A 15704-nucleotide genomic window follows, 5' to 3' on the forward strand; every position below is an offset into this window, starting at 1 on the left:
ATATGATACAGAACATTTTACCAGCTGGACCCCCACCAGACTCAGAATTATTAACTGTCAGCTGTGCTGTTTCTGATTAACACTCACACATGATATTCCTCACTCACACAGCCATCAGAAATGTTTGATCACAGTTCTTGCCAGGTCTTGGAGTTATTCTTTGACGAGGTATTTAAAAGATCCTGTATTTGATCATGATTTGCAACTGGTGCAAGAATCATGAAGGGGTTGGGCTTGTGTCCCATTGTATGGGCCCCACGGACACATGTTTACAATTTGTCCCCTTATGGAATTTTCTTGCGGGCTTGTTCCTCATTAAATTACCCGCCTGGTTCCCAGTCATGAGTGTCCAATTGTCCCATTAAACTGTTTCTTAGACTCCTTTGGCAAGTGCAGCCATGCAGAAGCTGTAGCTACCCTCATTCTCCTCATCCTCTCCTTATTACTTCTTGTCTTCCCCACTCTTGTCTAATTTCCTCCTCTTGTCCTTATTTTTGGAACAGGTATTGCATGAATGGCCGGAAAGTAAATCATTTGGATATATGCTCTGCAAAGAATATGCAATGCCAACTGTGTTGATGGCCAATATCAATGATTGTTTCTCTTTTGCAGGTGAAGTCTACATACTGGCAAGCAGTAAAACCATGGCGCAGTCCCACACTGCAAAACTCTACAAGCTGATAGACCCCAAAAGGTACATTCACAATATATATTTTCTTTTTCATCATATGTTGGTAAACTGGTGGTATACAGTTGGGTCTAAGTCTGTAATGGAGTTACCAGCATCTAGCCCGCCATCCTTTTAATGCAGTTTTCGTCTAATGGTAACTATGTGACTGTTATGATCCCAGTATCTCATAAAAGACATGAAACTGACTCTTATGAAACCACTGATCTATCGTTGATCAAATTGCATTACAGTGCAATCTTTCTTTCAAATGTTCCTCCTCAAGTCCTAAGTACTTATACAGGTCCCCTCTGCACACACATGATTTATCGCTGTGACAAGAACTCCCCTGCCCTTCATAGAACTATCTGCCTGGGCCAAAACAAATGCCGAGCAGTAAGTGGAGAATAAGCATAGCATTTCAAAATGTTAGTGTAAAGTATTGCTAAGAGCAACACTGACTTAGCTGGCCGTGTTCTCCTTAGAAACGATTGCCTTCTGGTTACTTTCAGAGCATTTGACAGCAGAGTTCATTCTGCTAAGAGCAGGGAAAACACAAAGGCACCTGTTGTCAAGCACAGAGACCTCTATATAATGTATTTTAGCACACGTAGCAACCGTAGGAACACACACATGTTCATTTATAGAGCACCTTTTACTCCTCATCTCGTAGAAAGAGTTCAGCAGCAATCCAGCACATACACACCGACTCACAGTAGGTTTTTAGCAGTGCAGTCCACTCTATTTCTGTGCAATCTAATCCTGAATGAATGGATGTTAAACAACTTGAATGTGTTGGGGACATGCGTGTGAGTGTAAGTTCATCATTCAAATGTGTGTGCGTGTCACTGTCATAATGCTTACCATATGCATCGCAGTTTTAGAAACCGTTCCGATGGTGATGGATCTATAAACAATTTTTGCAAGTGAGAAACATTTTGTCACTGAAAATATGCAGAAAGGGCATCAGTTCATCCCACATGATACAGTCGAGATGTATACGCATTTGTTTCTGATTTATTACCCTGGCAGAAAGAACATTTACTGCAAACGTAAGCAGACTTTGTAATTCAAACCAATTGCACATTAAGCTCCAAGCTGAACCCCTCCGATGTTTCTACCTATCTTCTTATCAGCACTTTAGCAGGAAGTCGAGAGGGTAAAACCCAGTGGGATTAGGCCCATCTGCTCAGGTCTGGGTCCAATTGTATGAACTAAATACAAAGAAAAGTCCCAAATGACACATCTTTAGGCTAGGTTCAAATGAATTGAGAGAGGCAGAAAATGTAAGAGAAGAAGAAACGAATTTGCATGCCTCAGAATCACAATAGAAACATATCCGCGCTTGATTATTCCTGGTTGATGACAGTGCCACCCAGGCATTAGCGCAATTAATTAGACCACAGATGTTTCAAAGGGGCCCTGGTGGCTGGACGCATTTCTCCCAAAGAACAATTCTTTCCACCATCAAGTGGACTTGTTTAGTCTGTGCGGACCCTGTGGTGTTGGAGCCTTGACTCCTAATACACTCTGGCTTCGTTATTATGATCTTGTTACAAGGAGGATGTAGAGGGGGTACGAGGGGAGTGAATGGGGTTGCTAACGTGTCTGACCTCAGCGCGCTATCAAGTCTGGTGGTCCTCCCCTTTTTTATTTACCATAATGCGAGGACATCTGGACCCTCAAACCATCTCATAAAGAGCTTTGTTTTGGGGGGTTTTGTGGTTCAGTATAGCATTTAGCGTTGTGTTTTGATCAACTGGGTGTTTGGGAACATGGAGGGAGGAAAGAGGAACTGTTAGGGAGGGCGGCAAAGGCTTACAGGGGAACATCAGCCATAAAATCCTTCAGCAGTGTTTGTGTAAACATGTCCTGACCAGATGACTTCATTTCTAGGTATTTGTTTGTCAGTTGGAGTACCCCTCCAATAATAAATAGGCCACCATGCATTTTGAAACATGCTGAATGTGTTTGGTCTGAGGGTGTATGTGAGGGAGAGAGCAAGACCGGGCTTGTTTTTAGTATAGCAGCAGGGATGGAAATATTTCCAATCATATAGACTCTATAATAAGACTGGGAGATGCAGTTAAAAGCTCTGAATCCTTAGTTTAACTGAGAGTTTCATTATTCCTTAACATATTGTTTCCATATGTTAAACATTAACATCCATGCACATATATTGTACCTAAGGCCAGATACATGTATTTGTACAGCACACTTCAGCAACAACGTAAATCAAAGTACTTTACTTAGATGTAAAAAAGACATTAAACAAACACAGGACACATAAATATTATTATTATTATGTTATTTTCTGATTAAATACAAATATCATATTGAAGTTTTTATGCCTTGTTGCTTCCTATTTTGCCATTAATCATACAGTAACAAGGCAAAGCAGTTGCTTTCAAATTGAATGAAACTTGAATCTGCACATATACTCTAGGCTGGTATTTATGGGCACGTTTGGCTACTTTTCACTTCCAGTGAGTCTGCGTTTGATAACGTAATTATTTATACAGTCAGATCATTATATTTATGCCTGGAGAAATAATGCAAGAAAGAAACCTACTAACAAACAAAGATATTATGAAACAGCACAAAACAGGGATTTGTTTCAGCCTCTCTGTTTATGCAATACGTCATGGAAGTCATAGTCACACAGATACATGTTTATCATATCGTAATTCAAAAGGCACAGGCTGCACTTCACCCGTGCAGTTGGACAGAATCAGCTCCTTACAGTTGGTCCCCAGCAATAGCTCAATTGTTACACATAGAGCCGTACCCCCTGCGGATTTCTGCTGTAAAATGCAATTTGCCTCTCTATTGGTTACAGCCCCTCTCTACAGAAAAGCAGCATTATGAAAGACTTTTCACACGTTCAGGTTTTGTCAGCTGCAGGCTGCACTGATTGAATTACAGTGAGCACCTTAAAAAGACACTTCGAATAGGGTCCTGGGACCTCCTTTATGAACTGCATTAGCCATGGAAGTCACAAATCACTGGATGTACAGGGGAAGGAGACAGCGGGTGCTCGTTTCTGGATATATTTATCTGTATGTGTGTCTTTTTGTGAGTACAGATATAAACTGTGTGGGTGGTGCGTACACGCGAACATGCACATCTGTGAGCCTGTGTGAGCGTGCGTTGCGCTAGCTCCCAGCACGCTGCAGAAAAAAGCCCTTTCTTTATTTTCCTATCCCTCCTAAATCTTCCTACATCTCTGCTGTGGTCCTCCCCTTGACAAAGCTGCTTGCCAGTTGCACTGAATAGCCCTGGCTCCTACAATACACAGTAAATTTCTTGCACAATTAAAACAAGGAATGAAGCTACAAAAGAAGCCCCCAAACAATGGAGTCGGATGACAAAACAGCAAAAGAGACCACACTGGGCCGTTTGATTAAGCCATTGTTAGGGCGCACAATGTACACCACTCCACAGCCCTTTTCTCACATATACCTCGTGTCAATCAAACCGGCCCTGCGAGCCAACAAGCTAAACACACACACACACACACACACACACACACACACACACACACACACACACACACACTGACAAACCTAATAATCAAACAGATCAGGAACAAATCTGAGGCAGATCATCCACAGTGCAGACCTGAATGGACGTCAGTGTTAAGATATGTTAATGTTCAGCTTCCCCTGAGGTAAGGACAGAAGGAAGGCAGTTTTTTGCACAAAACAGAAATCCTAATCAGCATTCATCTTCCTCACACTCTGCATTATCTCTGCGTGTGTTAAGTCATTTCTAAACTCATCTTCAGTTTTAGACTTTCTTAATTTCCATTCTATTTTTTATGTAATAATGACATGATTTGCCTTCCTCATCGTCATCATCATCATCCTCATCATCATCTCTCTTTCTGTGTCAATGTAACTACCTCATGTGTGGGCACTGTCGCCCTTCTCCCACTCCCTCGCTCTCACACATACACCACCCCTCCCAAAGTTGATAAATTCCCACAGTGGCTGTTGACCCAGCTGCCTTTGTCAAGTGGCGCTACCAGCAGGTGCTGTTTTCACAGCCACCCTGGCAGTCGTACAGACTGTTTAGTAGCGCTGCTGACCCCTGCTTGCTATTAACAGTGTTAGCTACAGACCCCCCCAATCCTCCAGGGACTCTTACTCTTTCTCTCTCTTACTCTCTTTCTGTTTGCTTCCCTACTTCGCTCTTTTTTAACTGCATGCAGCCTGCAACAACAAAAGCCACCATGGATGGAGTCTGGAGTTGGGTGCTGATGGGAGCATGGGAATCAACCCCCCCCCCCCCCTCCTCCTCTCTCCACCCCTCCATCCTCTACATTTAAAGCAACTTTAACGCACACACACAGTCACACTTTTGTCACTGTGCACTGCCATCACTCAGTTTGTCTGTCAGAACATTTGCAACACATTTTTCAAAGTAGGAAGTAAACAGTTGCACAGTCAAATAAATACAATTATCACCAAACAATATCATAGTTACAGTCATTTATCAAACTACTGACAGATCTTGTATTTGACGCTGAAATATGTGTCTCTCCACACGTAGTCAGTCCTATACAGTAGGTAAAACCAATATAGCATTTACACACATTTACCCACAGCAGACTATTGCATCTTAGAGTGAGTGTATGTACTGTAGTTATAGTTTGAAACATGGTGATTTTAGAGAATGATCACCCTGGTTGTCCTGGGTCCTGAACTCCATCCGTTTTAGTTTCTCCTGCTGATTGACCATTTGCTCCCCAGCCATGATTGATGTGGCCTGTTCTCCCATGGGCCGAGCATTACATATAAATACACACTGACCTCACTACTGATGCTCTTCAGCTCTCATACCAGCATCAGTCCACAGGAGTCCAGTTACCAAGCCTGTGTGTGTGTCAGTGTGTGAGTGTGTGTCCATCAGTGTCAAGTAAACTGTGTTGCCTCATTAGCTTTTTACGTCCGTACACTACAGTTCTCCCTCTCTCTCTCTCAAAATATGCACACACAGACACGTGTTGGTGTGTGTGTGTGGGCAACAGGCACTAACAGACGCTTCACATTTGAACTCACTGTATTATTTCCAGATTTGTAGAGCGTGATATGAAATAATTCTGTTGCAGCCCATTTGCTGTTGTGCGTGTCTGGATGTTTGTCTTAATATGGAATGATCACAATATGTGTCTTTGGTGTTCAGACTTGACGCATATGGTGTGGAGATGTTTGTGTTTGTGTGTGTCTGCATTTTTCAAAATCATGTTTATATCTGCAGAGGCCAGTGTAATCCAGTGTTAACCCTATGTGTTGTTTTGTTCTTCAAGTAGGTAGGATTTAAGTTAAAACAATAAGACAGCCTAATGGATGTTCCAGCTTTACAGTTATTTGTGAAGGAGTTGACAAAATATTGGAATATACACAATAATAAATGTAATGATACACAAATAATAGGAACATTTAGTGACATATATTTGAACGGGCTGAGTCTTTTTGAAAGGTACAAAATGAACGCTGTAATGTGCATCACGTCCAAAGTGCTATCTCACTGAGGTTACATATCAACAAACGCTGCCTATCGTGTGAGATCATAGCATATGTTGGAAGATTTGTTGATCCTACTTGTTGTAACATTCAAAAATAGCTTTACAGTAAACAAAGGGCTACAGCTATAAAGATACATGACCATTATGAGTCAAATGTTTTATACAGGGTTGCCAGTATTCTTAGTATAGTATTACTGCGTACCTCAGCCAATGAGAGTTGGATGTGAGTTTTTTACAAAAATAACAATTTTTTAACATTAATTTATTATTTTGCACAAATCTTTTTGGAAACTGATCTGGAAATTAAGAACTGATGTGTTTGATTTCTCACTGAAAGGGTCTTCAAACTTCTTACCAGACTCCTTCCATTCCAAGTCCAATCAAACAACCTGTGCACTCTGGAGAAGTCATTTCTGTTTTGGAACATCAGAACTCTGCCAATTTCTCCGCTTGGCGCAGCAGCTGAGCACAGAACAAACACAGAGCTGATTAGCTGTGTAGTGTAACTGGCCAAAAGTCTGAAAAATAGGTAGAATCTAAACAATATACTTCATGTGTCAGGACATGAGATCGTCCAAACATGGAGTTAGAGTATAACTACACACCTTTACACGTTACTAAGCTAGTCTGTGTTTAATCAATACAAGGCTGTTTACGTCTCACATCAATTCGAGTACACTTGTTGTTTTCGGATGCAGACAGAGAGTTTGAGGCATTTCAGCAAACACAGTTAAATATTCAAGGGTTCTTTTAGGGTTCAGAATTCGAGAGAGTGGTTCGAAATCCAAAGTGTGTCATTCTGTCACTATTATCGGATATAAAATCAACATTTAAACTGATCAAAAGACAAGATTGACCCAGCCACTTCACATGGGAAACACATTTTTACAGGAAAACAGTATTTCAGCCTCAATTACTTGGGTTGGGAACTACTGATTTTTGACGATACTATAATTGTATCCAGTCTGTTGGGTGTCTATGTGCGAGGATTTACATTTCATTGTTTCAGTTCTTACATTTAGAAAATGGTGTTAATGCAAGTGCCGTACAACATCTTAAAACCAATACACTAACCAATGATATACTCTAAATAGCTTAAATGCGGAGATTGCCATTGTGTGACTGATACGAAGTAGTATTACTTTATCAGTGTGTGACTTTATTCAATAATATGAAGCATCAATATAATTTACAGCCTCGCCCCACTTCCTCTAATTCATTAGCCTGCTATGTGATGCTCTCCCCCACATACTGACCTTCCCTCCTTCTACCAACTGTCGCAGGCCCCTCGCCCCGAAGGAGTGCCAGCGTCAGGTGGAGCCCCCCGAGCTGCTGATGACAGCTTGTTCCCGACACTGTAAGAACGGACACTGCACCCCGACCGGAAAGTGCTGCTGCAGCCCCGGCTGGGAGGGGCCCTTCTGCAGAGTTGGTGAGGGTCCTTTTAAACATCTGCTGCTTTCAGTGTAGTCATATGTGAATAAACATCCATGTGTATAAAATCCTATCAAATATCCATGGCTACTAGATATGACAGAAATATGCCATACTGTATGCAATAGCAAGTGTTGTACTTCTTGTTGACTATAGCATTTATTATTATAATAATGTGCTAATAATAAATAATATGGTTATTCTATATAAAGTGCTGTTTCCTACTGATACTCGCTTTTAAGTGACCCAAAGTCCGATGCACAAGTTGACATCACGATGATTATTTTTTTTAAAAGGCAACCCAAGTGCTGTTAAATTCCAGATGTGTAAACCAGATTTATTATTGCAGAGCATTCAGCGTTAAACGTGCAATATTATTTTCTTTTACATTTTCATAAAAACATTTGATCCTTCATGAAACACAAAACCCGCTTCTGTTTTATATCTTGCTTTACTTACGACCTCTGTTTTTCTCCTCTCTCTGTAGCCAAGTGTGAGCCAGTCTGCCGCAACGGAGGCGTGTGTATGGAGCCCAACAAGTGCCTGTGTAAGAGCGGCTACTCTGGGCCCCAGTGTGAGAAGAGTGAGCAGGGCATGCCCAACGACCAGGAGAAGGACGGCATTCTGGACCACATCATCGACATGACCTCGTACCTCCTGGACCTGACCAGCTACATCGTATAGGGGCGCAGAGGGGGGCTGCTCCCCGCTGTCATCCCCCAGCTGACAAAAATCTACCTACCACCACCAGCAGACTCTAACGAGGTGTCCTTAACACGGCCTCTTAATCTCCCTCACACACACACAGGCATGTACACACTCACAAATACACACAGGATCCCTGTCAGACTGCTTCTCATCCTCATCCTTCACCAAACCAAACTTTCGCCTATAAGCTACTTGCTCTTGAGCACCAGGCCTGGCATCCAAGCCGTGTTCACACTTCGGAGAGACAGCAGAGGAGATGATTGATACGCATGGCCAAGTTATGGATGTTCCACTAGGACATTTCCTCTCTCGTTCAGAAAATGCTTGCAGGAACCGAGACTTTGGACCTTTTTTAAGGGGCTAATCTGTTGCCTTACTTAAGACCCAACAATAAATGGGGTTTGAGGCATTTCAGCGAAGACAGTTGATTGTTCAGGGGTACTTTTAAGGATTCAAAATTGTAAGGAGCAGCGTGGCTTGAGATCCAATTTGTACTCATGGTCCATTCAAACCCAGCAGAATAAATCTCTTCACATGAAGACTTTGAAGGAACACTCTGAAGTCAATGACAGTCGTGGGTCTCCAGTGCTATCATTTTTCAAAAGGCTATAATACAAGAGTGATGTCGTCTCACTTATGATGTTGTTTTTAGTTTGTGGGCACATTGTCATAAAAAGCTATAACAGTATACGGTGTGTAAACTTTGTTTTGCAACAGTCACTTGCTATCAGTGTACAGAATGGATCTCCGGCAGAGGACTGTCCCCTCCACAGAAACAGGAACCACGGAGTGAGAACGTTTTGTCAAAGCCAGTTTCAAACAATCTGAACAGAGTTTTTGGCTCCCATGCACTGTATTCATTTTTGTTTCATTCACTTTATTATTCAAAATGAATTAAAAACATATATTAAAAGCGCAATGAGAGTAGTTGTAACATTGACACACACACACACACACACACACACACACACACACACACACACACACACACACACACACACACACACACCACACCGTCACAGGTATGGTTTAACAAACTCCTTGCATTGCGTCACACACTGAACCCCAACTCAAACTACAAAGGGAAGAGATACGGTGATGTATATTTCCAATAGAGCTTACCTAAGTACTACTTAGCATTGCAAAAAAAAAAAAAAAAAATCTATAGCATTACTATTGTTATGATAGAGGAGGGTTTATTTTTTTAAGCGTAATAATATATGGGAGAGAATGGTGTTTATAGAAAGCAGTTTTACACTAAGCTTGTCAGGTCATGTCATTTCATGTTCTTGTACTTATACATATGCAGCTTTTTCCTCTGTTGAGAAAGTCACGTAAACCTTTTTTTATTTTCCTTTTCTTTTTCCCCCCCACTGTAAAAGTAATGCATGTCTGTGCCTGCAGAGAGTAATTCGGAGCAGTTGGCTGAGTCCATCTAATTATTCTCCCTGACGTGTGGTTTCATTCCCACTGTCAGAAACGTGTCTCTGTTTGAGATGATCAAACGTCTCGGGCCACCGAGTCGCAGATCCTGGAGCAGATTTAAGATGAGGATCTGTCTAATGTTTGAAGGTTACAATATAGTGACTCCTATATGTAGTGAAAACATCAGACTGGGATTGTCTGGAGCCACGTTAATGTGTGCTCAGATATTCCCGAAGTTAATACAGATGCAGCAGACTTACATGCATGCTTATATTCTTTTAAACTATCTTATTAAGAACTCCACATTTGATCTTTTGCCATTTTTATTCCATAAAAGGAGTCAGAACCAGTCAGTGTTTCATATTTTCAAAGGCAAACAGTTGCAGATGTGCTCTCTCCCCAACTTTTATTTTGAAAAAACAAGTTTCCAAGTATCATGGTTAATTGAAGTTCAATGTCGATAAAAGATGTATTTGTTTTTTCATCTCCTGCTTTGCTTGTGTTTGCTGAAATAAATCAACTCTACCTGGTCAAAATGGAATTCATGCTGTAAAATGGAAAATTATAATTTTTTTTAGCACTTAATGTGAAAGTTGCATTGTAGCTGCTGAGACGGCGTGGTGTGAATAGAATAACCATTTTCATTATTTAAGTAGTTACACAAATAAAATAATTATTTAAGTTCTATGTTGTTTTTACCATTGTACTGTATGTGACCATTTTTTGTATTCCTGTATTGTAAATAAAACTAGGGATAACTTTGTTTCTCTACAGAAATATCAATATGTCTATTAAAATTTATAGCATGTCAGAAATATTTGTCTCTTGTTTTTGGTATTCACCAATAAATGGTAAAGCTTAAAATGTACTTTTGATTTCAGAAGGGGATGCCTATATAATTTGTATATATTACTCCAAGTCACTGGAAAAGTAGAACTTCCCTGGGAAAAAAAGCTCAATTTGAACCTGAGTAGATGTGTAGTCATTATTCCTACTTCACAATGTATACATTTTAAATCTTTATTCAGTGGGAAGTGTTATCCAGGCTCTGTCCAAAGGTTAAAAACAAAATGGAATTATAATCTACCTAGCACACCCTCTAAAGCTCACACACTTTCATATTAACTCATTATTTTACAGGTTTTTATAGATATTGTGGAAGAGTGTCCCGGAAGTCACTGATCCCGGACAAGAAATAATCCAGCGCATAACTTCTGGAAAAACTAGTTCATTGAAAAGCCTATTTTTCCAAAAATGGTAGGAGAAACCCTAGGAGAATAACGTAACAAAAATAGTTACCACAATGAAACCCCCCTGAGTTGTTTAAAGACAATTTCTGTATTACCTATTTTCAAATGTTTACGTTTGGTGCATATAGGAGAAATCTACAGACGCATTTACAAGAATAAAAACCATAGTGCGAATTGTTGATGTCTTCTTTATAGCAGCTTGAAAGAAAACATGTTATTAGATAGCCCAAAATCCAAAATATTTCACTGGAAAATGTTGGGACGGTGGAACCTTTGGAAATAAGAACACATACGGACGTAATTTGTCAGAATGGGATGGTCTTTAGTATAAAACCTGTACTTGGAACAGTCAGCTGCAACATTTCCACCGACCATTTTTCCTGCAGCCAGGTAAAGAGAGTAAAGAGAAGGATGTTGAGAAACAGTTTGAGTTATATGAGCGCCAATGTGGCACCAGGCCTGGGCTTTTCCTCTTACTCCCGCTTGAATGGAAAAGCCTGCGGAGTTGACAGCTAGCGAGCCGAGATGGCAGCTATGTGTCGTCATGCTGCGTCATGGCATCGCTCAAAGTTCAGCCTGAAAAATGTCCTCTTGTGAAATGGAAATTCTTCACTTTCAGAAGTACGCAAAACACATTCATGCAGCTAGGAACACACGCAAGAGCCACCGCTGATGGCAATATTAATTTCCTTCTCAAAATACCAATGAGGCTTTGTGTTGTACTGATAGTGAGTGGAGACCACCCACCTCACTCTGCTCTCACACACACACACACACACACACACACACACACACACACACACACACACACACACACACACACACACACACACACACACACACACCCTGCCATATTTAGAGTAATGCAACACTAAGTTCACTAGGCACTGTTCAGATCCAATCAAAATTGCATAAAGTGGAACTGTCCAATATAGTGCTGCGAAGCCCAGCGTATATTTGAGTTTATACTCTATCTGTGTTCATGAATCATTACTTTTCATTTGGAATAGTTTTCTTTTTCCTTCCCAAAGGGCTCTTGTCTGTCTATCTTTCCCAAACAGTGTAACCCAGTACTTTGAATAAACATGAGGAGCCTGTATACCAAATATTTGTAGGACTGAGATGGCTGGAAGTGCATGCCATAATATTGTATACATGAGTGAAAGAGTCGGCACAAGCAATACTTATAGGGTAACAGGAGGAGACGGGAAAAAACAGGAAAAAACAATAGCCCCGTGATTAAGAAGAGACGTCATTCTGTTTCTGCTCATCCAGACAAACTTGAACAATTCATTATGCTGTATTTACTTGAGTTTCTGATCTGTTTCCCATTACGTCCTGAGGGAGATCCAATACGGCCTCATGTCATTGAAATGGAGCATGGAAATAATGAATTGATATAAACAAAGGGTGACCTCAGGATCAATCAAAAAATAACTACAGCCGAAACTATAGAGCCATGGGAGGCAAATTAGTCAGATGAACCGATCGTCTTTGCAAACAGGTGTCTGTATTACCAATAAACAAGTATTAAACTACTCCAAACTAATGAATGCATGGTGTACAGCAGGGATTGATGGTACGCGTAAGGTGAAACACATGTGACTATTCAATGTCTGCCTGAACTACAGCGAGGCTTAGTTTTCGAGAATGTATCTAAGTAGATGTGTAGTACAATCTGCTGGTTATCCAAGTATCCCCCCCCCCCCCCCCCCNCCCCGCCTCATTTGGTTAAAATTGGGAACAAAACCTGGCTATATATCCTCAAAGTACATTTCACCAGTTTTCTAACTCTAACGCTAAGGATTTTGGGGTACCATAGGAGTCTAGAGTTAATTAGCCTTATATTTTTGTGCATATTTTGGGTTTTACTTTGAGATTTGGATCACTAAAACAGATATTTCTTAATATATTCATTTATCTTTCCACAGATGAAACAAACAGGAGATTTTCCTTTGAATATTTGAAATGCTACAAGTATGAGTCACCTAACATTGTATTTAATAATAATAATAATAATGCATTTTATTTATATTGTGCTTTTCACAACTCAAAGACGTTTTACAATATGAGGGAGGGTAGACAAACAAGGACAGGCAAACAAGTAAGTATAGTAAAATAAAAAAAAATAAAAAGGCAGTCAAGAGGAAGTTGATTGAGAGGGGGGGGACTTATGGGTAGACAGAGTTGAAAAGATGTGTTTTGAGGCGGGATTGAAAGACTGTTTTAGAGGAAAACATTATACTCACGAAAGGTCATCTGACAAATGTGATAGACATTTGTAATATGTCCATCACCAATCATATTTATGGCCAAAACTAAAAAATGCCTACATTTTAAAGATGTCTTTACTGACACGTACTTCAAACTTTGAGAGCTTATTTTAAGATTCACTAGCTTAGTAAAATGTGTGGCTTCACGAAATATCTCTACAGATTTAAAAATGATCTTTTATTACATAATCCTATTACTTTTGCAAACTTGAAAGGTCATTCCCAATCTTTTTCACTATACCTTGCTCAGTGCTGAGTTCATGTCAGTTTTAACAACTTTTTCTCCATGGCAACCGATCCAGGTGTATAGTGAAGACTGTAAATTCAACAACATTCTCTAAAAATAAGCATTAAGTGAATAGTTAGGTGGCGGTGAGGTTTCACAAGACTAAACTTCATGTGCACGTGGAGGTAAAACATAGCACAGTTCCAATGTATAGCATGGTTACTTACGCAGTGGAAAATCCATAAATAATATTACGCAGTTTTACATGGAAACTCGAAAGGTCTGGAATCGGTGTGAAATATGTGTTTTAATGACTTTATTGCTTAAAGGCCTTTTCAAATGTTTATTAATGTATAATATAAATCATTTTGCAGAAAAAAGGCTGGTCCCTTTAAAAAACTGGTAAAACAAAAATGATTTAAACGCAGACCACCACGATTCAAGGTTTTTTCCTGTAACTACCTAAACACACTAACTCAAGGCTTTTTAGCTAATTCCCCCCTGATGTCTGGCGCTCCTCAGCATAATCCATTATTCTGACTCCAACATCTGATTTTTCTGATACCACCCATGTCCACCCATGACACTTTTCTGGAAACGTCTCCCGACACTCACCATGATTGTGACATCCCTTCAGGTCTTGTTTGACTCACCATGAATAACTGTTTCCACTGTGATCTAACGGCACGTTACCTCTTCTCCACCGTCCCACAGTATCCCTGTTAAATGTACAGCGTGTGTTGTACATTTGGCAGATGTCACGTGTCAACATGAAGTCATGATGTCTTGTCAGGGAAGCTGGGAGAGCAGCATTGATTAATGTTGTGCATTAACATCTGTGTTTGTCCGTATTGGCCCTGCTTTGCTGTGATTTTGAATATAAATTGTAACCACTCCAGATTCCAACATATTGATTCATGTGAGAGTATTGGATCTGGACTGTGTAAACATGTGTGGTGCATGTTTTTAAGTGGGCCTGTACCTGCTTGTGTACATGTGTGTGCATGTCAAGCCCCTGGATGTATATCTGGTTTTGTCACACCCCTAATTGCCTAGTGTATTCTGTGACCTCATGTGTTTACTCTGACTCAGGGAGTACTGCTGCTGAAACGCACGACTGAGGCAGCTGAAATCTCATATTCCCCAGCCCTGATCACTTACTAATGAAGACACACTTTCCGACCAACCTGCCGCTGCTGCCTTTTCTTTCTGCCTCACTTAACTCTCAGCTTATCACATAACAAAACAAACCTAACTCCAAGACCACCTTGGAGGAGGTTTGGGTGGTTTTATGCAAGTCTGTTGCTTTTTGGTGGTTTTTGTTATTAGCAAAAAGGTTTTTTTCACACCTCCCCTATCTCATATTTCCCACTTCTTCAATTCATCTCAATATCTAGGTTATTTACACCCATTTCTATCCTCAGGCACTTCCTCTTTTAAAAAAATAATATTTTATTGAGCATTAAAAGTACAAAATATACAATTACATAATAAGAAAGGGACAGAAACATAATTCTCACTTTCAGTTTTCTATTTTAAATATCCCACCCACCTCGACCTCAGGTAAGAAAACAAATTAAGCACACAAAAAAAAAATATATGTAAATATAATTTTAAATAAATAAGTTATTAATAATAATAATGATAATAAGGTAAACCTGTAAGCAAAAATATTCTTACAATAAGAATAATATGAAACAAAAGGACTCTGATCTGTTAGGCATAATATCCAGAATGTCTATGAAACGGGCTCCATATTTGATTAAAGTTCTTTGAAGAACTTCTAAAAGAGAACCTCAGTTTTTCCAAAGCACTTCCTCTTTCTACCTTTTTACCAGCTCTTAGCTTACACTCCTCTCTACATCCCTTCATTCCATCACTCCCCCCCTCTCCATTTCCTCCCAGTCCCTCACTGCTCCTGGATTCAGAGCTTGTTTACTCTCCCGGACCACAGCACTGACTCGCATCCATGAAATGATGCAATTAAGGTTCCCACTGGGGCTCAATCTGTCATGTTAACACATGCTAAACCCCCCACAGAGCGCTGAGAGCAGCGCTGAGTGTTGGGCGACAGGTAAAACTGACGGGGGTGAGGAGTGGTGGTTTAAAAAATGAGGTGATGTCTTGTACTGTAGAAGAAGCCAAATATAACCATGATAAATGATACCGCACTACATTGAAGGGGGAGGAG

The 15704-nt window shown here is 40.3% G+C and overlaps 2 protein-coding genes across 3 annotated transcripts in view; both read left to right on the forward strand.

The window, feature by feature from the left end:
- hhip (hedgehog interacting protein) overlaps positions 1–10570 on the forward strand; it is a 31923-nt gene extending 21353 nt beyond the window's left edge. For both annotated transcript variants that reach the window (XM_010768490.1, XM_010768499.1), the window contains exons 11-13: positions 613–694; positions 7481–7629; positions 8119–10570. In XM_010768490.1, the coding sequence (XP_010766792.1) occupies positions 613–694; positions 7481–7629; positions 8119–8315 (428 nt within the window). In that variant the 3' untranslated portion in view covers positions 8316–10570. The remainder of the gene's footprint in view (positions 1–612; positions 695–7480; positions 7630–8118) is intronic.
- The window catches only part of hfm1 (helicase for meiosis 1), a 149439-nt gene that overhangs the window by 53186 nt on the left and 80549 nt on the right, over positions 1–15704 (forward strand). The window lies entirely within an intron of this gene.

This window comes from Notothenia coriiceps, unplaced genomic scaffold (genome assembly GCF_000735185.1).
Source record: "Notothenia coriiceps isolate Sejong01 unplaced genomic scaffold, NC01 NC01_scaffold00000339, whole genome shotgun sequence".
In the NCBI taxonomy this organism is placed as follows: Eukaryota; Metazoa; Chordata; class Actinopteri; order Perciformes; family Nototheniidae; genus Notothenia; species Notothenia coriiceps.